Source organism: Astyanax mexicanus, chromosome 1, assembly GCF_023375975.1.
Source record: "Astyanax mexicanus isolate ESR-SI-001 chromosome 1, AstMex3_surface, whole genome shotgun sequence".
Classification (NCBI taxonomy): Eukaryota; Metazoa; Chordata; class Actinopteri; order Characiformes; family Acestrorhamphidae; genus Astyanax; species Astyanax mexicanus.
The window spans coordinates 22,263,913-22,287,130 of record NC_064408.1 but is presented as its reverse complement, the minus strand read 5'-3'; the positions used below and the strand labels follow the sequence as shown (position 1 = coordinate 22,287,130).

General features: G+C 38.0%; 1 protein-coding gene across 2 annotated transcripts in view; it reads right to left on the bottom strand.

The window, feature by feature from the left end:
* Nucleotides 1-2,031: 2,031 nt before the first annotated feature.
* LOC103027981 (ras-specific guanine nucleotide-releasing factor RalGPS1) overlaps nt 2,032-23,218 on the bottom strand; it is a 221,704-nt gene continuing 200,517 nt past the window's right edge. The window contains exons 12-20 of one of the 2 annotated variants that reach the window (XM_007258076.4): nt 12,547-12,664; nt 12,211-12,362; nt 11,870-11,918; nt 10,107-10,187; nt 7,339-7,444; nt 5,834-5,926; nt 5,628-5,733; nt 5,425-5,516; nt 2,032-4,035 (exon numbers count right to left, since the gene is read on the bottom strand). In XM_007258076.4, the coding sequence (XP_007258138.3) occupies nt 4,006-4,035; nt 5,425-5,516; nt 5,628-5,733; nt 5,834-5,926; nt 7,339-7,444; nt 10,107-10,187; nt 11,870-11,918; nt 12,211-12,362; nt 12,547-12,664 (827 nt within the window). In that variant the 3' untranslated portion in view covers nt 2,032-4,005. The remainder of the gene's footprint in view (nt 4,036-5,424; nt 5,517-5,627; nt 5,734-5,833; nt 5,927-7,338; nt 7,445-10,106; nt 10,188-11,869; nt 11,919-12,210; nt 12,363-12,546; nt 12,665-23,218) is intronic. The other variant, XM_007258078.4, reaches the window with a different exon arrangement.

The following is a 23,218-nucleotide window of genomic DNA, read 5'->3' as shown; positions in this document are numbered from 1 at the left end:
TGCAGTACGGTTTTACAGGTTTGGACTATGAAGAGATGAAAAGTATAGACCTACGCCATCTGCTGGTTGCATTCAAAATTATTTAAATCTCCATTCACAGGACAATTCTGAAAACAGACCAGAATTAACGAAATATATGTGCAGTATCAGTCACAATTTTGGACATATGTTCTTATTCAATGTTTTACTTTTTTCCTACATTGTAAATTAATACCGAAGTGATCCAGACCACGAAGGAACAAATATGGAATCATGTAGTAAATAAAAAAAAAGTATAAAAACAAACCAAAATACTATGTGAAGAATGTAGGTGGTTCTTATCTGGGGGGCTCTTAACTTGTAGTTTCTGGTAACACTTAGTCTTTCTTTACTGTGCCGGTCCTGATGAGAGCCAGTTTCATCATAATGTTTTGATAGTATTTGCGACTGCACTGGAAAAACTGACTTTTAATTCATTAAGCATTTTTTTCTTTACTTAGTTAAGTAATTCGTGCTATAATATAAATTAGAACATTACTCAAATAGGGCTATTCACTGTATACCAACTCTACCTCTTCACAACTTTACAACTGATGCTCTCAAACACATTAAGAGACGAGAAATTCAAGTAATAAAAAGCTGTTAACTAAAAGCCATTCCAGGTGACTCTACCTCATGAAGCAGACTGAGAAAATCCATGTACAATATGTACAAATATGTAATTCCACAAGTTTCCTCCATAGTTTGGAAGACTTTGGTATTAATTCACAATGCAGAATTCTTTAAAAAAATGGAAAACAAGGTCTTTTGACTGCTGCTGTCGATATATTTTGATATCTTCCAAAAAGAACAAAGTTCTTAACTTTTCAATTGAAGCCAATGAAAAATATTTATATATTTTTTTACAGAGGCTTTTGGAGCAATTCTATGGTCTACTTATCATAAATTGTTGGCACAAAATAAAGAAGATTCTGTGAAAAAGTGAAAAAAAGATTTTGCATGCTCAGTCTCTCTTTTTTGTGGGTTATGTAATACTTTCTTATACTCTCTTTTCAGTGATCAGTGCCTACTCCTTCATTGTAAATTAATAGTGGTGCTTCATCTGATCACATACACTACAGGCCAAAAGTTTGAACACATTCTCATTTTCAGTGCGTTTTCTTTATTTTCATGACTATTTACATTGTAGATTGTCACTGAAGGCATCAAAACTATGAATGAACACATGTGGAGTTTTATGTACTTAACAAAAAATGAGCTGGCCTCCAGTCATCGGATCTTAACCTAATCCAGATGGTTTGGGGTGAGCTGGACCAAAGAGTGAAGACAAAGGGACCAACAAGTGCTAAACACCTCTGGGAACTCCTTCCTTCAAAACTGTTGGAAAAGCATTTCAGGTGACTCTACCTCTTGAAGCTCATTGAGAGAATGATGCCAAGAGTGTGCAAAGCAGTAATCAGAGCAAAGGGAGGCTATTTTTTAGAAACTAGAATATAAAACATGTTTTTTGTTAAGTACATGTCCACATGTGTTCATTCATAATTCTGATGCCTTCAGTGAGAATCTACAATGTAAATAGTAATTAAAAAAATAAAGAAAACGCATTGAATGAGAAGTTGTGTCCAAACGTTTGGCCTGTACTGTACATGCCACATTTATAGCATACCGTTTATTACCTTTCTGTGTACTTCATTATAAGAACTGAAAAGCTGTTAATGTGTTAAATGTATTAAAGCAACAGCCCATTATCTACTTCTACTGTAAATGTGTGAATTGGTAATATGGACATGCCTTTGAGTACAGAATAACCTACAGAATCTGACGTCTACAGGAAAAGAGTTAAGGGACATTTATTTTGGACAATCTTTAAATGTTAGCTTAAGAGTGTCTAGTCTTATTCACTGCAGATTTTAATTGCAGCCAAGCAGAAGCAGGTCATCAGTTGTTTGAAGTCCCACCAACTGATTAAAACAAGTGGAACCAGATGTGCTGTTGTGTCCTTCATTCATTGATATCCTTCATCTTCCATTGATTTTAATAGGCTTTAGAATGATATATTAAAGGAGAAATCTGGTGTAAAATTGACTTTTGGTGTAGTAAAACATGATAAAGAGTACTAAACTTTGTTGAATAGCCCACCTCCTTTCTCCCGCAGCTTTCCGAGATCCAGTATTTTCTTGCAGTTTCTCCAAACATGCTTTAGAGTGGATGATATGGGGCATATTTAGCTCCTGCAGATAAATCGCTTTTTACACCTTTATCCAGGCTCAAAATAGCTCTACATTTCATTGTTAGAATTCGATAAGCCCTGACATTTAAAACGAGGCATTAGTAACTTAAAAAGTGCACAAAAAGCTAATTAAAAACCACTGTTTACAACCTGTAGCTTTAGCTACAGCTCCGGGCGCCTCCATCACTGTACTGATCATGACTTTACATTAAGATGGCCAGGCCCTTAGATAAACCTGCGCTACGGGATGTAAACAGTGTTTTTGAATACGTTTTATATGCACTTTTCAAGTTATTAATGTCTTGTTTTAAGTATCAGGGCTCTTTAGATTCTACAAATGAAGTGTGGAGGTACTTCGTTGCAAAGAATGCTGGGCAAAAACCACAAAATTACTGGATCTCTGAAAGCTGTGGGAGAGCGGAGTTCTCCTTTAACTTCAGTAAAAAATGACCCACCAAGTCTACTGGGCATGTATCCAGGCTTTCCAGCCACTAGGAGGCTCTTTACCAGCATTTTACTCTTCTTATAAGTCCTACATAGTCCAAACAACCTATGGAGACCATAGCTTGTTCAATAATGTTATAATATACAAGCCGAGTTAAAAAAAAAAGAAAAAAGCAACTGCAAAATGATGAAGAAATGGATTCATGCAAATGAGAAACACGCCAGGTAGCTGCCAATTATGTTACTGATTATTGATGTTACTCTGTGTATCTTTACAGCCTTAAATTAACTACCAGATGCATTATTTGAATGGAAAGACGAAATAATTAGATACACCATTTAAGGTGGAATGGGAAATTTCGTTTTTTTCAAGATTCAGAAGTCATTCTTCACTTTAGGTTAATACCAATTATAGTATTGGGAAATTTCATGCTTAGGGGGCCAAGATATGTTCATCTGTTCCTGTCCCTGTCTAACTTCATAATACAAGCATGACATCCTTTTAAAATGAGAAAAAAAAACATATATCGCATTATGTAAGAAAGTGTGTGTATGATAATGAGCAACAGAGCATGTGCATTCCCTTACAGCTTCACTGACAGTAAATAGCAGGCTGAGATCTACACAGATCCACACACAGCAGTGGTTCGTCAGAGCCAGTATGGCAGCAGGTGGCCCAGCTGTGCTTCGTGTATCTATGGCTCTGAGTGCAAGCCGTGGCTGTTTGCCCTCGCAGTAGTAGAATATAAAACTGAATTATCGTCCCTGTGGGGCCTGCAGTATATCTTGTGTGGCTGAATAAGGCCTCCAGAGAGACAAGGACATTTCCTCCATCCAGGCTCCAGTTATGTTGTAGAACAGTGCTTATATGTACTTCTAATGAATGTGAGACTCTGTGTGCAGAACCTAATCTCGTCCCCACTCTGTACAGTATAATAAGCAAACCCAACATGGGCTAAAGGACATGTTTCACAGCACTGAGACAAGAACACTAAAAAAAACAAAAAAACAAATTCAATTAAATAAAAGGATCAAAGAGCTTCCAGGTAAGGCAAGGGGGCGGGGAACTAAAGTGTTCAGACTGTTCTCTTCCTCACAGTCTGAAGTACTCCACATCGTTTCCCAGTACAAGACACAGACCAGCTCTGCCCAGCTCTGCCCCGGCTGAGGAGCTTTGGCCAGGCCAGAGGAAAAGTCCACAAGTTAGCAACAGAACTTTGGCTCAGTGGACATTACCCCGCCAACGTCCGTATCCATTCACTGTTTCTCTCCTTCTCAGACTCATTTCTCTTTTCCCATACAGAAAGAGAGCTTTGGCACTTTTTCACATTTTAAGGCTAGAGCAAGGCCTCTTACTCGAATGACATGAGATTGGCTGGTGTCTAAGAGAAAAGGAAGAGAAATCAGTTATTCCAGTAACAAACAAAAAGAAATCTGACAGAAAATGGTAATTCTATTGCTATCCTGCCTTCTAACAAATAGATAGTCTTTGATTGTCTTTGTCGTGTAAAGCTTCAAAAGGTAGCACAAAGAATCTCATACTGCACAGATCAAGCATAACATTATGATTATTTTCCTTGTTTCGTTAAGATTCTGGAAGCATTTATTACATCTCAGTGATGACATTTTTGAGCAACTCTATGTCATCTAGTACCATGAAAAAATAATAGCATGTGGCTGTCTCCTAACACAACTGTGTTATAACCAGTGTTGGGCACGTTACTTTGAAAAAGTAATTAGTTATAGTTACTAGTTACTTCTCCAAAAATGTATTACTTGAATGAAATGTATAAACTGAATTACTAACTAAGTTCCTCCACTACAAAAGTAACTAGTTACCAGTAAATGTAACTATTAGGGGTGGGCAATATTATATCGTATACAATATATCGTGACACAGAAATATCATGATATTAAAAATCCATATCATGATAATAGGGATGGTTTGTCTTAAAAGTAGTCTATTATTTACTGTGAAGCTTTAAGTGTATTTATTGTATAATTGTTTTAGTTTATAGTTTTTGTTTACAGTTTATATGCATGAAAATATTCTGCAATATTTTTTACTGCATTATATTATTTTATGCTATATTATTTATTTTGCCACATTATGATTATACTGTTATACTATTATTCTATATTCCTGAAATTAATTAATTATTTTTCTGTTTTCCTATATCGTTATCTCAAAAATACCCTGAAATATCGTGATATTATTTTAGAGCCATATCGCCCACCCCTAGTAACTATTGTATTACTTTGTGTTACTCGCCCCTGTAACCCCCATCCTCCCGGCCCCCACCTTCTCAGAGCATGTTTCATAAGCCAGATGAATAAAGTGCACGACATCCTCCCCTCCTTTGTGACTCACACACACAACGCACACACACACACACACGTATGTGTGAAGTTAAAGTAACATGCAGCGGCTAAAGTAACATGCAGTAACGGGGTGTCGGAAATGGTAACAGCGTTATAGTTACAGTCATAGTAATTAGTTAGATTACTCGTTACTGAAAAAAGTCCATCACTGGTTATAACAAGTAAAAGAATAACTGACAAAAGAGGATATTCAAACATTGAGACTGGAATATGACTTTTTTTTAAATATATCTATATAAAAATATGCATAAATTAAATAAAACCAAACATTCTGGCCCATTCACATGTGCTCTCCTAATTACATGGGTACATCTAGTCCATATTAAAGTGTTTCAGTTTTCTCTCTACAACATTTCACTGAATTAGATATGAAAGGACTGTAGGTGTACCTGCGGTCTATTGCTCCGACATGCATCCTCCAGATGTTTGTGCCAGAGGATAGCTGAGAAGCGGGACCCTGTCTGAAACTTGTAAACATTACCTGCGAATCACAGAGATTTACATGCTCTTAATTCAACATGCAATAATCTCAAAGGCAGTTTAATTCATACACACTCTTACACAAATATTTCCCGTTAATGCTCAGAGTTACCTTTATCTGCATCATTCAGCTGGAAGATATTGGGTCGTGTCGGATCATCTGGCAGGACCACCATCCAGCCCAGCACAGAGACTTTTTTACAGGGTGTGGATTTGTACTAAATGATGGAAACAATCTGTTATCACTTATCACTTCATGCACTGAAATACTCACTGGATCCAGTTCTAAAACCAAATGCCCCAAAGGGACTCTCTCACATGTTTTCTTTCTTTGCCTCGAAGTGCTTTGGCGCCGTAGAAGGTCAGTGTGGAGCCACAGAGCGTGATCCAATACCGCGTCCATGAGGAAAGCTGAAAAACAGAGCCGAAAATACTCAAAATCCACGTCTATAAAAACAATCGCTACTAACACTTATAAGCTCTTGTTATCAAGACTTCTGTTAGGCAGATGCATGATAAAGATTCAATATACAGTATCAGTCAAAGTTTGGACACACTTTTTTCTATGCAATTTTTTTCCCTACATTTTAAATGAATACTAACGTCATTCAGACTATGGGCTCTATAGTACATCCTGTACACCTTTGCTATCTTACACTCTGTCAAATGTCTATTTTGACGCCTTGGGCCTGTGCCATTAAAAACGTCAGAGTTTAGAAATAAATCTACATTGATAGGTGTGGTGGTCTGGAAGTGAGGTGTGTTCAGGTAAATATCTGTCATGTTTCTATCTTGGCAGAGGGAAATACAGGTGCACCACTGACTGATTTAAACCCTGACAACAGTTAACAGTCAGCAGCCCAATCCAAACTTAGCCTTGCAGGAGGGCTGTGTTGCACGCGCTAAGCACATACTGTATACAGCCACATTACACATTACACACATATGAAGGCAAATCCTGCTTTTGCATCAACAATAAACAGAATAAGAAATAAAAATAACGTTGCTGTTTCCTTAAATGAGCTGCTGGTGTACCTTCACAGCGTGAAAACGCAGGTCAGTATCCTCTGCTGAAACACGCAAAAGTGCCACTCTGTGCTACACAAGTATTAACACAAGTGGGCTGAATAATATTGCACGCCCCACTTTTCAGTTTTTTATTCCTAAAAAAAATTTAAAGTATCCAATAAATTTCGTTCAACTTCACAACTGTGTCCCACATGTTCTTAATTCTTCCCCAAAAAAATACAATTTCATATATTTATGTTTGAAGCTTGATATGTGGCAAAAGGTTGAAAAGTTTAAGGGGGACGAATACTTTTTCAAGGCACTGTATAGTGTATGTATAATCATTTTTTTTCATTTTTGACTGCTGGCAGTTGTCAGTTATTTACATTGTGTCAAATATTCATGATAAATAGAACAATAAAAATACTGACTGGGAAGTAAATATTTTTACAGTTTTTTTTATTGAAGTTTAAGAGGATTTTTCACCCTTACTCTTATAAGGTTGACATTTTGGAGGTACAGCATTAATATGCATATGTAACCCTCTTCTTTCCCTATGTAGCTACACCACCATCCTCTGGCAATCATTACTGTTTAGTTTCTAACCAGTGAGCCACTCTCAGTCAACAGTGGCTATTTTTAATAGAGGATATTTTTTGTACCCAGTCTGTAGGTTTTTAGTTTGAAAAGGAAAAGTCGAAAATATGGCTTTTTCTTAGATCTGATGATCTTACATAAGACTTTAAAAGACATGCAGAAACCCTGTTCAAGTTCCTAAGCTTTTACATTTACTGTACATCATATGCCAAGATCACCTTTGGCTTTCGGCCCTGCTTCAACAGGGTCTTCCTCTTTAGAGGGCCTTCCATAGTGGGACCACCTGCTGCCCCAAGACCACGCCCAGGTTCCACTGCTGCTGAACTGTTGGAGTGAAAAAGAAGAATATTTGCTTACAGAAATTGTATGAATTAATCAAGCTGCAGTCAAGTATGTGTGTCTGAATGTGCAGCATCTGGATGCTATAGGGCCTGACTGATATGCTGACATTAAATAAACACTATTACCAATAGTGTTCAACAGTGTTCAAATAATTCACATTTCAACTTCTGTCAAAACATTATCTGTGCTTTGTTTAGATTAATAGGATTTCCATTCATAGAGAGAAACTTGTGTGGCCACTTTTATAGGTCAGATGATATAGTATCAGTCAAGCCCTATTAAGCAATAATTTGTAATGATGCAAAAGTTCAAAAGCTCACAGCTTGGCCAAGCTCAGGTCTGCAGGTCAGAAATATTCAGTAAGTACAGCAGGGATGGGCAGTATGAGGATAGCAGTGACACAATCTTCATGGTTTGGACTCTATCTGCCACCACACTGGATTTAAAATTACGGGGGTTAAACAAAAATATCCTATAGCCCTATCCGGACAGGATTAGTTTCTCAGGGGGACATCTGTGACAAATATTTCACACTTTTACTTAGTGACAAAATCGGACAGCATCCGGATTGCAATTGAAAAAACAGCAGGAACAGTGTGTTTTTTGGCTTTCTCGGTCACATGACATCGTGTTCAGTAGCTCCTCCATTTCCAATCGCTGTTTTGTTTACGTGGATCTCCGTGAAAACGCGCACCCAAATTGACCATCTGTACTGTTCAGCCCTGTCCAATCGATTTCGCTGCATTTGGTTGAATTTGAGCAGAAAGTAAATCCTTGTTCACTTTAGAATTCATCCTTTTGCTTCTGCCTTCTGTCACATCTTCAATAAACACTACCAACCCAGTGCCACCTAACCACCATGTTTAACAGAGGATGAGGTGAACTGTTCCAAGCCTTCGCCATACTTTCTTCTTCCCATCATTCTGGTACAGGATGATCTTAGCTTCACCTGTCCAAAGAACACTGTTCCAGAACTGGGCTGACTTCTTTAGATGTTTTTTAGTAAAGTCTAATCTGGCCTTTCTATTAATGGTTTGCATCATGTGATGAACCCTCTGTATTTGCTCTTATGAAGTCTTCTTTTTATGGTGGACTTGGATGCTGATACAACTACTTATTGGAGAGTGTTCTTCATTTGGGTGGATGTTGTGAAGGGTTTTTCATCACCATGGAAAAGATTGTGTGATTATCACTCACTGTTGTCTTCCATGGACGTTTCGGTCTTTTTGAGTTCCCGAGTTCATCACTGCTCTCTTTTTTTCCCTCTGAATGTACCAAACTGTTGATTTGGCAACTCTTGACATTTTCATTATCTCTCTGATGAATTTTTTTTTTCCAGACTAATGATGGTCTGTTTCACTTCTATTGAGAGCGAGCGGCTCTGACATAATGTTGTGGGTTAACAGCAACAGCTTCCTAATAAAAAAAATGCCACACCTAGAATTAGCTTCATACCTTTTATCTGGTTAATTGATGATGGATTAATAAGGTAAAAGCCCATGGAGCCAATAAAATAACCTTTGAGACCCTGAAATAAAGAGGCTCTGTAGAAAAATGGCTTAGTACTTAATTTGATATTTGTGTTCAACCACTTGAATGAAACCTTGAATGAAAGTCTACACTTCAGTTAAATTTCAGTTGTTTCATTTCAAATCCAGTGTGATGCCATGCAGAAACCAAATTATGAAGATTGTGTCACTGTACAAACATTATGGGCCTAACTCAGGGTTCATACACTTTTTAACCAATAAATTTCAATGATTAAAACAGAGCAGACATGGACAATAAAACAACAACTAAAAAACTAAACCTAGAATCAAAATGGATTATAGCAGGCCTAAAATGAATCTGACACACAATCTTTAATAATAAAAGGTGTGTCAAATCCTAAATTACTGAATTAACTCTGAGCTGATGTATTTTTTAGCTTAAAACAGATTTTCTCTTTCGATAAATGGAAACACAAAGATCTGTAGACCAAATTTCCATGACTTTTCCAAAACTTTCTGTTTTTTTTTATTTTCCCAAAACTCATCCATGACTGGAAATTGCCATTTTCAAATTCCATGACTTTTCCAGGTTTTTCATGACCGTATGAACCCTGCTATTTGTATTTGACGCTTCATCAAATATTATATAATATAAAATATTATAATACATTTTGCCATATTGCCCAACCCTTGGTCAAGTGCAGATGACCTGGCGTTTAACAGTAGCTCCCTGGAAGACACATAGTGACAGATTCAGAAGGAGACAGTGTGTCTGTTGTCTGGTTGCTACCAAACTTGCTCTGAGAGTCTCTGGAAGGAGTGAAGTGAGTTTGGAAAGGCTCAGATGAGGTAGATAGCATTCAGAGAGTAAAATGATTCTAGCATGTGGAAATGTGACCTGTATATGGAAACCCATCAACCTATAAGCCTCCACCTAACAGATACCACATCTGAAGAACAACAGTATGCCCTGATTTAAAGCTCTGGATACCCACTGGATTGAGGGATGACCATCTGACCCCAGTCAGAAATGCAAGAAAAGAGGAATAAAAGAGAGTGGTGACAGGAGAAGACAGTTCGCATGCAAAGGAGTGTGATTGTGGCGGCTCAGGTGGACAAATGAAGTGACCCTTGACCCCAGCTGTAGACTGTACCTGCAGGCATAACTGTGGCTTCGGGGTGAGTTGCGGAGCGGGACCCTCCAGTTGGGGCCCAGTGTGGAGTACATGCGCCCCCTGTTTGCATAGTTGGCACAGTCAGTTTGTGGGCTCTGTGTAAGTCCTATAACACACGTTCTAGTCCTTCTAGGAATGTATTCTATCTTCCTCTCGCAGTAACTCATGCTTTAATATTTGTCCGTTTACAACTATTAGCTATAAATACATTGATCAAATGCTATATATCTCACTGATATTTAATTAAATTGTATGTTTTTACTTTTCACAGTTGTTTGAACCGATATTAATGCTCTAATAAATACTCTAAAACTCATATTTGCATTAGCTTCCATTCAAAATGAAAAAAATGTTTGCCTTCTCCTGTAAAGTCAGCATTTTGGAGATGTTTTTCTTTTTTTCCCTACATAGGAAATTAAAACTGAAGTCATCCAGACTATGAAAGAACACATAATGAATCATGTAGTAACTTAAAAGTGCTAAAAAAAAAAACAAAATACTAAAAAATAGGTGCTCTTATCTGGTGGCTATTAACTTGTGGTTTCTGAGACTTAACTCTGACGTAACTCTGATGAACTGATAAACTTATCCTGTATAACAGAGCTAGCTCTATGTCTTTCTTTCCTGGTGTGGTCCTGATGAGAGCCAGTTTCATCATAACCTTTTTAATAGTCTTTGCGACTGCACTTAAGGAGACTTTCACATATATACATTTTTTAGGATTGACTGACTTCCATTTCTTAAAGTATATTTTTTCTTTACTTAGTTGAGTAATTCTTGCCATAATATGGTTTAGAACATTAGTCAAATAGAGCTATTTACTGTATACTAACTCTACCTCTTCACTACTGTACAACTGATTCTCTCAAACACAATAAAAGGACAAAAAATGTGAATAATTAACTCTTGATAAGTTCAGCACAGCTGTTAACTGAAAGCCTGAATTCCAGGTGACTCTACCTCATGAAACTTACTGAGAAAATGCTGAGATGTGCAAAGCTGTCATCTAAGCAAGAAGTGATACTTTAAAGAATCTATAATATAAAACATATTTTGGTTTATTTAACACTTTTTTGTTCACTAAATAATTCCAGATGTTTTTCTTCATAGTTTGCATGACTTTAGTATTAATTTACAATGAAAAACATTTTGAAATAATGAAAAAAACCCAATTTAAGGTGTGTCCAGACTTTTTACTAGTACTGAATGTCCTGAATGTCTCTGAAACTTTAATTTAAGAGCCCCAGATAGAACCTTTTAGGCACTCAACTGCATAAAGACAATGGAATGGGATTGCTTTTTAACAAGTACTATATGACTGTTCATTTTAATTTTACAGCTGAATCTCCACTTGATTCAATAGGAATACTACTACAGAAAGGTTTTGTTGCCTGCTATTCCCACTCTCTATTTTTTACTCCACTTTCCATGAACTCGGATTATAGCAAATAAGCTAAATAAACTTCCTATGCAATGACAGCACTGCATTGTTTTATAGATATTCCTTTTGTTGTTGAGCATGTACAGATATAATTTATAGTATTACATTAAAAATGACAAATCACACAAACACATTTCATCACATTATGAGAAAACAACACAACAAGGAATCAACTGCTTTTTTAGTTGGACAGTCATAAATAACTTCACAACATGAAGCTTAGACAGAAAAACAGATGTTATTTGTTAACACTGATTTTATTATGACAGCAATAATAATAAGACATAAAAAAAAATCATACCTCTCTACTCTTGCAGAGAGATCCTCATAGAACGAACTCTCACTGCTTCCTGAAAAATATAATCATTTTTAATTCAATTAGAAAAGGACAGAAGTACATTATACAATGGTGTAGTAATTATAGTATAATAAAAAAAATATATATATAATTTTTTTCTGGTTTATTATTATTTTACTGTGTACTATGTATTCTGACTATGCAGAATAATCCTGTGCAGTTTCAAAAAATGAAATAATTAGATAAGAAACTTATCCAAGACTTGTTGCTATATATTTTAGCACATGATGATTTTTTTGGTAAAAACATATAGATTTTACAGTATAGTAAAGTCATGTTATTACCTATAGATGCTCCATTTGACACTAAGGAGATGTTGGGCTGGTTTCTGGTCGGGCTCTGAGACTCTAGGAAGCTGTCGTCGAGCAGATGACGTGGTTTCTCCGCAGGAAATGTGGCACTTTTACTCTCCACCATGCCAAACTGCCACATCATGCTGAGAGAGCGAGAAAGCAGGGTAATTATAACCAAAAGCACAATAATAAGTAAAAAAAAAAAATTTTGTTTTGTTTATTGTGCTGTTCTGTGTGTGTGAGCATGAGTGTGTAAGTGTGTGTGTGGTGAGATGAACATGTAGATTGGGCTGGATTGAATTAATACATTGAGTAAAATATACATACTTGTTTCCCACACTATGGCTCTTTCTATGGCGTGATGGTGGGGGTGTGGGCATGCGGACCCCAACTGTGGCATCGGGGCATGTAGGCCTGCGACTATACCTCATAGAGAATGACACCTCTGAGGATGAGAGAGAGAAAGAAAGAGAGAAAGAGAGAGTAAGAGAGAGAGAGAGAGAAAGAGAGAGAGAGATGCATGCTTTTAGTTTCCTCTAGAGGGAGACAGATTCACATGTATGACCCCTTGCTTTATGGTCAGAGAGAAAAATAGATCCTCATCAACAACATCAATTCGGTGCGGGTCAACCCGAGTAGGATGGGTTCCTCTGACTGAGTCTTGGTTCCTTCCAAGGTTTCTTCCTCTTAAAGGGAGTTTTTCCTTGCCACTGTGTCACCATAAAATTGGCATCTGTGTGGTGCTGCTCATAAGAGGCGTGGACCTGTTTTTTCCTGTAAAACAGCTTTGTGACAACCTTTGTTGTAAAAAGCGCTATAGAAATAAAATTGAATTGAATTGAATTGAATTGAACTTTTAGAACAAAAGCACCAAGAGAACTGAATTGAGATGTAGACCCCTTTAAACACTCCAAGTACATGTTAAATTTTATAGCTCTTTCATAGCTCACATTGTCCTGTATGTCCAAAAGTACTGGCAGCACAAGTGTGGGTTGAGATGGCGGAAAGGATGGAATATGCTTACAGTTTTTTTATTTGCCTTATCTAATCACACAAAAAAAAAAAAGAAAAAAAAAAGAAAAGAAAGAGAGTTCTATATCAATGCTAATTTTTCCGGTACCACTATAAAATAAGACTACCTTTATAAAGGGTTGATAAATGGTTTACAATTAGTTTATTAATGGTTACTAATTAAGTTGTAAATGCCTTAAAAATTTACTGATTAATAATCAGCTATAACACATACCTGGAAAGGGCAACAATAAAATGGGCTGTGGGTTCACTATTTGGCAAACAACAGGTCATTGTTGCCCTTTCTACGTATGTGTTATAACTGACTATTAATGATTTTTAAGGCATTTACAACCTAATTAGTAACAATAATAAACTAATTATAAACCATTTATAAACCCTTTATAAAGGTAGTCTTATTTTAAAGTGGTAGCATTTTTCTTAAAGCCGCAAAAAATTATGAGTTGACAGTACTGTGGATTTTAATTTGGGAGTCCTGATTGCAACAGAATGGAGCATACATTGGCTTGTAAAGTACAAATTTCCATAAAATATGTTGCCAAAACTAGACAAAGAGCAGCTGCAAAAGTAAAAGCGTAGCTAAACCGAGATGCTGCAAAATTGACATTTAAACTTTTTAATAAAACTATCTGTTTAAAATAGCAGGGCCCTCAGAATTCTGTGGAGCTACTTTGAGTGTGTTAATGGTGTTAAAATAGCGCTGTATTTCAGAATGCTGTGGGCAGATGTGGGCTATTCCACAAAAGTTTGTACTCTTTATCATGTTCCCAACACTCCATGTCAATTTCAGTCCTTTAATAGCACTTTCCCCCTTGCATTACTTATAATTTTATACTTTAATTAGTTTTGAAATAAGTACTAAGTTTGAAATAAGTAAAAAGTTTGAGTTGAGTATTTTAAACCCTATTATCTACACTTCTACCTGAGTAATGAATGTGAATGCATTTGACACCATGGCAAATGGCCTTGCTCTCTCTTGGTGGGTAGATGATCACTTCTAGTGTTGGGAGCATTTCTAGTAATAGGGAGAGTCCTAATAAGTGGTTTGGGTAATTGCCCTTTTTAATTGTATAAATATAACTTTATTCTAACAAGGGCTACTCACACATCTGTGCACGTGTCCTATTGGCTGATTATGGAAAAAAAGAAAAGGGATTCTGCTGTCTGCAGTGAAAAACACTCACACAGAGCTGAATGTGCCAAGAAGAACAAAGGCACCACAGCCTGACAGACTTCTCTGTCTGTTTAAATGCTTTTCATTACTTTTCTGCAGTGATGTATTTTCTGTAGCATTTCTGTATCAACAGTTTTGGTCTCATCTGAGGCCATGAGTCTACAGTTTGAGGAGCACAATCAGCTGTGATCTCTCTGGGTGGGTAGGATGCTCCTCTGCTCCCTTTTTTTCCCTCTGCATATAACTCACCATCATGCCTTCCAGCGTGGGCATCTGTTAGTGTTCTCCTCCAAGCGTGTTCAACTGTCTAAGGACTATACAGCGACAGTCTGATGTGTTGGAGGATGCACATGCTTGTGTTCATCTTTTTAATTTAGCATAATTGCGTGACAGGGTGGAACTGGCAATGACTTAATTGTTGTAAAAAAAACTCATGGCTAAGAAAACTCATGTAACAAGATGAGACAATCTGAAATATTTCATCTCTCAATGTCAGACGTTGTGTGAAAGAACATCTCTTGTGTAGAAAATAGCTCTTGAAGGGGCAGCAATAAGCATTCACAATCCATATTATTGAATCACAAAGCCTGTTTTGTAATAGCTTGCAAGTTCTGGTTGGAAATAACTGCATTTATTAAGCTGTCACTGATTTAGGATCTCACTAAATTTTCAGGATCTCCTTAGTCTTAAGCTCCAGTGGTTTTCTTCCATGATTAACAAGTGTGATAGGTTTGGCTTAATGTAGATCATACTGATAGGAAATCAAATGGCAAATCATGCAAAGCAAAAGAAGAATACAGGAAAACTCAATAAAGAGCAACACTGTGCTCGTACAGGGCTTAGCAACTTTTTGGGCCCTCCAGAAATTTATTAGATAGCATTCAACAAGTTCTCAGGCCTTAATTAGCTTGTAAGGGCCATGGCTTGTTCACAATCACCGTTAGAAAGGGCCAGGTAAAGCAAATTTGAAGGTTTTAAAATTGCCTTGACTCTAATCAGCCATTTTATTAAGGAATATCAGTTGATATAAAAAGTGTAGGTCTAAATGATGTCTTAGGTCTTTTTAACACCTTTACTTGTTGCTCATGCTCGTGCAACTCCACTTTGACAGCCACGCTACCGACCAGCAGTTTTTATTTTTATTCAGTGTTATAGCAGCAAATTTTGGTGCGTTCAGGTTTGTGCCTGTGTGAAAACAAACCAAACCAAAAGGAAAATGCTCCAGGTAAATTCATTCACAGGCACTGCCAAAGGTTGGTAAACCATTACTTGACATAGAAAATTCATCTCTTGGCATAGGATATGTACCCAATTCTCTTAAACTGCCGGTCATTAAGCCCATTATCAAAAAGCCAAATCTGGACCCCCGCGAGCTTGCTAATTATAGACCAATATTCAATCTTCCCTTCGTAGCCAAAAAAATAAACAAATAGTGTTCAAGCAGATGTGCCTGTATCTACAAGGCAAAAGTATTTATGAGGTTTTTCAATCTGGATTTAGACAAAACCATAGCACTGAAACAGCTTTATTTAGAGTAACTAATGATTTACTTTCAGCTCTTGATAGGGGCAGTACTGCCATCCTTGTACTGCTAGATCTTAGTGCTGCCTTCAACACCATAGATCACGCTATTCTGCTTGATAGGTTAGAAAATCTTATAGGAATTAAAGGATCTGCCCTTACGTGGTTCAGATCATATCTGAGAGATCGATACCAGTGTGTTTATTTAAATAACTTAAAATATGGTGTCCCACAAGGATTTTTGTTGTAAGAAGCACTACATAAGTAAACTTGAATTGAATTGAATTAAAATGTCCAATAGTTCAAACCAGCATCCTGAAAGAAGTACGAGTAGGATTAATAGAATGCTAAATTAAAACTCTTGTCTGAACAAAATCTTCAGGAGTATTTAGCAGACTTTAGGAAAGTCTGCTAAAGGAGGAAATCAAACATTATCTGAAAAAAACCTTTCCAGCATCCTCACCACAAGATTCAGAGTTGAGACTTTTCAAAGGAACCTAAGAAGAAGGTAAAATAATTATTTCAATGTGAAAAAAATATATATATTTTTGAAAATTAAGGGTCCAACGTTTCATTTGAAAACAAGATCAGTTCACACTATCCATCAAGCTGTTTAAAAAAAAAAAATTAATGTCATGCCACAGTGCTCTCCTTCCACACTCCCAAACTCCACTTCCTATAAACCCACTGGCGATGACGTCGCCGTCAGCCGCTCCCCTTCACCCAATCGCGTTACTCTGCCCCGTTCAGAGTCACCTGTGTTCTACGAAGTTCCGGTTCATAGTAATTCTATGTTTTGTATATATAGGGTTCAGTTGGCGTCTGTACTTTGCGAGGTATTGTCGACTCATATTGCGTACTGAGCGTTTTTCCCAGGCTTTTTCTGTCTGCCCTTTTGTTATGACGAATTTTTCTGTATCACGTATTTTGCCTTTCGTCTTTGCCCTTATCGGATTTGTTATATCGTTGGACCGTCTTTCTGGCTTCGGATCTCGGACTGTTTACCCTACTATGTCTCCTGTTTTCAGTGTGAGTGCTGTTTATCCTGTTATCTGCCTGTATAATCCTGTTATCCACACTGTAAATAAACCTGTCATTACCTTTTACTCGGCAAGCGTTTAAAAGCTTTGCATGGATTTAACTTACATCTGAAAAACAAAATGAGTAGAAGCCATTGTGATGCCTCAGCAATCAAGCAGCATAGCTCAGAGGTCAAAGCTGTTTCTCATTTCCCTTAACAAAAACGCCCATCATCCATTCATTCACAGAAGAAGAGAAGAGCCCGGGGCAATGAAGCAGTGAGTAAACAACACGAGACGGCATCACGCTGAGATACTTGCCCATTGTTAAGATGCTTGAGTTTATGAGTAAAGCTCATTAACTCACCAGACAGTGTGGAAGCTCTTGCTCACATTAAGAGTGTTCATGCTACATTTGGCAACAGGAACAGCTACTTCATGCACTGTCTGTAAAAGGGTGAACACCTTTAGGACTCACAGCGGGACATTAGGTAAACTTTCTACACATGGGCCTTGTTAAAATGCTCATTATTGATCTATTACATTGTTCCCCGAATTGTTGTTCATTGTAATTAGCAGTGAACTGAAGCTGCTTTTATGGGGTAACATAACAACAAAACAGAACTATTTTCATGTTAAAACATAATCTGAAATAAAAACAAATTAATCCAACTGAGGCAAAGTTCACAGATAACAATACTAAGGCAAATTATGCTATGTTGCGGTTTTACCGCACATGCTCACAATTACCACCGGGCACCTGTAGGCCACGCTTTGCCAGTGATACCCGAAGAGGAGGGTTAATGAAAACAGTTTGGCTGTGTATAGAGAAAGCCCAGAGCGTGCTCTGCTTTCATTCTCTGAGCATAGAGGAAGGGGAATTAAGTACTTAATTTACCTAATTGTCTGGATCAGTGCAGTTTCAGGACATGATCACATCTGATGTAGCAAATTAAAGGATTTTTAAAAAGTCCTTATAAGGACTCGATACCCACCTCATGACTCTTTACCATGTTTGGATCCAATTTGAAGAGAAAGGAGTCATTTCTTTGTCAGGACAGTAATGAACCAAACAACTACCTTTAGCACTTTTAGCACTGATAATGGTGAGGAATTTCATGAGAAAGGATTATAGTAGTTGTAAGTTATTCATGGCTCTGAATCTATCTACAGATGCAGTGGCTTGCAAAAAGTATTCATACCCCTTGAACTTTTTGTCATTTTGTCAACTTAAATGTATTTTATTGAGATTTTAAGTGATCGACCAACACAAAATCTGAGCTGCGGATTTCTGCAGCTCCTCCAGAGTGACCATGGTCCTCTTGACTGCTCCTCTGATTGGTGCTCTCCTTGCTGGATCTGTCAGTTTGGGTGGACGGCCATGTATTGGTAGATTTGCAGTTGTAGAATCCATTTTCCATTTTTGGATGATGGACTGAACAGTGCTCCTTGGGATGCTTAAAGCTTGGGATATGTTTTTATAACCTAACCCTGCTTTAAACGTTCATAACTGGATTTTATTTAGGGGGTTCAGAGTAAATGGGGGCTAAATACTTTTGCACATCACAATACTTTTTAGATTTTTATTCATTTAATTTTCATTTTACTTCACATTTATGTGCTAATTTGCATTGGTTTATCTCTTAAAATCTCTATAAAAATACATTTAGGTTTGGTTGTAAAGTGACAAAGTGTGAAAAGGTTCAAGGGGTATGTATACTTTTGCAAGCCACTGTATATTTGCTGTAGCAACAGGTTTATTTAAAGCTTGCAAACGAAGCCCTTGACATTGTAGCCTAATGAGAAAATCAATGTATGTGTTACACCTACAGAACCTACATAAGGCATAGATTAATTGTTTATTATTTGAATCAGTTAAAAAATGCACTGGCAGACATGAATGTGAAAATTACATAGGAGACTTGTCCACCCTCCAACTCCACCCTCTCCTGCCCAACTGCAGCATCCCCAGATCATTTGCTTAGTTCAATGTTTTGGATCCTTTGTGGATATAAGACTTTTCTTCTAACAATACTTCTGTGAACGTCACATCTGTGCATGCAATGCTGCACAACAGAACAGTGCACCACTGCTGTTACCAGTGTTTTCTAAACTGGCGTTTTGTTTTGTCTTGTCTCTCAGTAAGCTTTCATAGACCGTAACTTGGCCGCCACATATAACCAGAGGTGGAAAGTAATGAATTACTTTTACTCAAGTTACTGTAATTGAGTAGATTTTATGAGTAATTTGTCATTTTTAAAGTAGTTTTTAAAATAGGTAATTTTACTTTTACTCAAGTACATTTTGACACAAGCAATTCACTTTGCTACATTGGAAAACTCCCAATTACTAATTAAAAAAATAAAATGCTGGGGGGAAAAACAATTGTCTGAATAAAAAAAATAAATTTTAACTCAAAGTACATTTTACTTTTACTTGAGCAGAATTTTAGCAAAGTAAAGGTACTTTTACTTAATTACAATTTTTCTGTACTTTTTCCACCTCTGCATATAACCATAGACCTATTACTTCCTTTTTCAGTCCTAATGCAGAAAACTTTATGAATGATTTGGGAACTAATTAGATGCACATTTTGTTGAATTCTACAAGGCTCAGTTTTAGGGTTTATGAAGCTGAAGTCATTAGCAGTAATGTAGTTATGAGAGTAAAGATAGTTAGAAATAAGGGCTTAAATTAGAGTCTAAATGTAGGGATCAGGCTCTTCAGATGGATGAGTAAAGCATGCTGGTGAGGTTTTCCAGCTCAGCAGGAGAGTAAATCAAACATGCAGGTGGTTCCAGCCTTCACCACGTTGTGTACTCATACTGAAAATCGAGATAGAGCACATCCAACCTCCGACACTAACTACAACACAATGTGTTTGTGGGCAGATCTTGGACAGGTCAGCTGTTAGAGATGATGAAGAGGAGCTCTGTGAGAATAAATAGTAGAATTGTGAGATTTTCTCATTGGCAGGAGTTCCGCTGCAGGTCTGTTAGTGATTAGAGCTCGCCCTGCCCTGCACAGAGCTCCACAAAAACACTGTAAGACTGGAACAAGCCTGCATTTCAGTTATTAATCACTTCCTAATGCGGTGCTCAAAAATATTCAGTGCTGGGAATGCCTGTGACTGACAGAGAGACTGTACAACCATTAGCGGAAAAGACAGGTGGGGACCATGGTGAGAGAGAGAGAGAGAGACAGAGACAGAGAGAGAAAAATGAAGGGGTTGAAAGAGTGTGAGAGTGAGAGAAAAACAGGATGTGAAAGAGGTGAAAAAAGAAACAGGCAGGGTGAAAAATAAAGTTAGAGTGAAAAATAAAGTTAGAGAGAGAGAGAGAGAATGAAAGCGAAGAAAGGATGAATAAATAGAAAGAGACAGAGAGAGGAATGAAAAAAAAAACAGAGAAAAGGAGTTATCATGAAATACAGGGCAAGAGACAGAAAGAGAGGGTGAGGGAGAAGAATGAGGGGTAGAAAAAGAATGAAAAGGAGAACAAGAAAGAGAAAGAAATAACGTGTAAGAGACCGCGGAAAAATTGAGAAAAAAAAGTAGGGGGCAGAGAGAAAGGAGAAAAAGAAAATATAAGAGAGGGGTCAGAGGAGAGAGAGAGAGAGAGAGAGAGAGAGAGAGAGAGTCTGTTACAGAGACAGACTGAGACATAGAGAGAAAGAGAGAGAGTGAGAGAGAGATAGAGAGTCTGATAAAGAGACAGACAGACTAAGAGATAGAGAGAGAGAAGAGAGAGTATCTGTTACAGAGACAGACAGACAGACAGACAGAGAGAGAGAGAGATAGAGAGTGTTAAAGAGACAGACTGAGAGATAGAGAGACTATGTTAAAGAGACAGACTGATAGAGATAGAGAGATATAGAACACCTGTTAAAGAGACTGAGAGATAGATTATAAGAGAGAGAGAGTCTGTTAAACAGACAGACAGACAGACAAAAAGAAAGAAAGAAAGACAGGAGGGGGGAAAGAGAGAATGCAGGTGAGAGTGTATGAGAGAGACACCAAAAGAGAGAGAGAAAAGGCCAGCGTGTGAGAGGGTGAGAAAGATGTAGAAAGAGAGGGAGGGGGAGAGAGAGGGAGGAGGAGAGGGAGGGAGGGCAGCAGTGTGGGAGATCGATATACTTAGATTGTTTTGTATAAACACACTCACGGGCTGTTTAATCCTCAGTATGCCGTTAAACGTGTAAATAAATGTTTGCATTCGGTGTGTGTGGTGTGTGTGTGTGTGGTGTGTGTGTGTGTGTGTGTGTGTGTGTGTGTGTGTGTGGTGTGTCACGCTCACAGTCCTGTACGGAGAGACTGACCAACACTACCTCATCATGTCTTGGCTTCCGATGCGCTACACTAGTGGGTTATGTAATGGCTGAATACGCCAAGACCAGGCCCAAAACCGCAGTCCATGTGATGCTTGTTGTGATTGTCATCATCACATGGTCAGTCTGAGTCTCTGTGATGTAACCTCCATAGCTAAGGCTCGTAAGAACAGCGCGAGCACCAGGAACCACTTTTCCTTTCGAAAACAGAATTCCACGCCTGACATTTACGGTTTGTCTTCCTCAGAATAATCCCAGAGTTTCCACAGACGCTCTCCTTATTATTCCATTCAGGAAAAAAAATGAGAGGCTAGCTTTCCCAAAAGATGGTTCTTAAATGGTAGAGCGAGCGTCCTGCCGATCACTTTCTCGATCACTAGCAGTTTATATGGTATTAACACACATGAAGAACTACAGGAGGACTGCAGTTTTACTACAGAACGTCTGTAATATGTATGACCAATTCACACATGATTAGAATAAATAACTGAGATGTGAGTGGCTACTCAATTTGTGCACTGTTGTCAGCTCCACTAAATCTCCATTAAATTAAAAGAAATCTAATATCACATTTATTTTAGTAACAGACCAGCAGCTAGACTAAATTAAAGCAGGCAGACGTGTATTTTGGCTTATTATTTTCTGAATTTGAGTTGCCACAAATTTGAACATCTGTTCTAAACTAAATGCGTCCTCAAGAGCCTCCATACTTGATTTTATTTCAGATTTTTGCCCATTTTCTCCCAATTTGGTTATCCAATTGTCCCACCCCTTTGTGCGTCCCCATCACTGGTGGCAGCTGTGACCTTTGAAGGATGCAGACGAGCACACGCCTCCTACGACACGTGAGAAGTCAATCTCCCCTTTTTTCGAGCTGCTGCTGATGAATCGTTGCCTGAGCAGCCAGCGCGCTCTGAGGAAAGCACAGCGTCTAGGTTCTGATTCATCCGCTCACAGATGCCTTGTGCCGCCCGGCGCCACCTTTAAGCGTGATGGGGAGAGAGCGCCATCTACCCACCCGGAGGGAGCAGGGCCAGTTTTGCTCCCTCTGAGCGCTGGCAGCTGATGGCAAAGCTGCATGAGTGGGGGTTCAAACCTGCGACCTCCCGCTCACAGTGGCAGTGCATTAGTCCTTTTGCCCACTCGCTATTTTACACCCCGTCAACAGTCGTTTAGTTCAGGTGTGTTCAGGTACATTTCTGGTGTGTTGCTATTTTGCCAGTGGAAAACACAAGTGCGCCCCTGACTGAAATAAACCTAGACAACAGTCCATTCTTATGGAATACACCCTGCTTGTTAAACACACACACGGGCGTTCTCTTAAATGAGCTGCTGGTGTAGCTTCACAGCGTGAATGTGCAGGTCAGTATCTTCTGCTGAGACGCACAAAAGCATCGCGCTGTTAATATATGAACGCGCCAAAGTCAGAGTACACCTGCCTCTTAAAGAGAAGGGCAAGCGACACATTGATTGGTTCGTTTTATGTTACGCCCAAAACACACCCATGAATAATTAAGAGAATTAGTACATGCCTTTTGCGCGTTTAGAGCTGAGCAAGGCGTAATTCTTACGCAATCATGATATCAAAGACACACTTAAATGCAGCTGCACGATGCGCAATTGAATGGGCCGTTATAGATCGCTAAAATAGTAAATTTACTCTTAATTTAAGAGTCATTTAAAATGAACTCTTAATTAAAGGTGAGGTGAGGTGAGGTACAAACATAACAATAGCAGTCAAAGTCTGTTACATGTTACATAGCATGCTACATTTACTTTATCCTTACCATGCATACCTAGATTGTACCAAGTCGGTCCTGCACTATCCTGTCTGTTAAACTCATGTCTCAGATCTGCTGTATTTATTGTATTTACTGTAGTGTTCTTGTTCTGTGTTGCACGTTTACACTTTTTTGTGTATACTGTA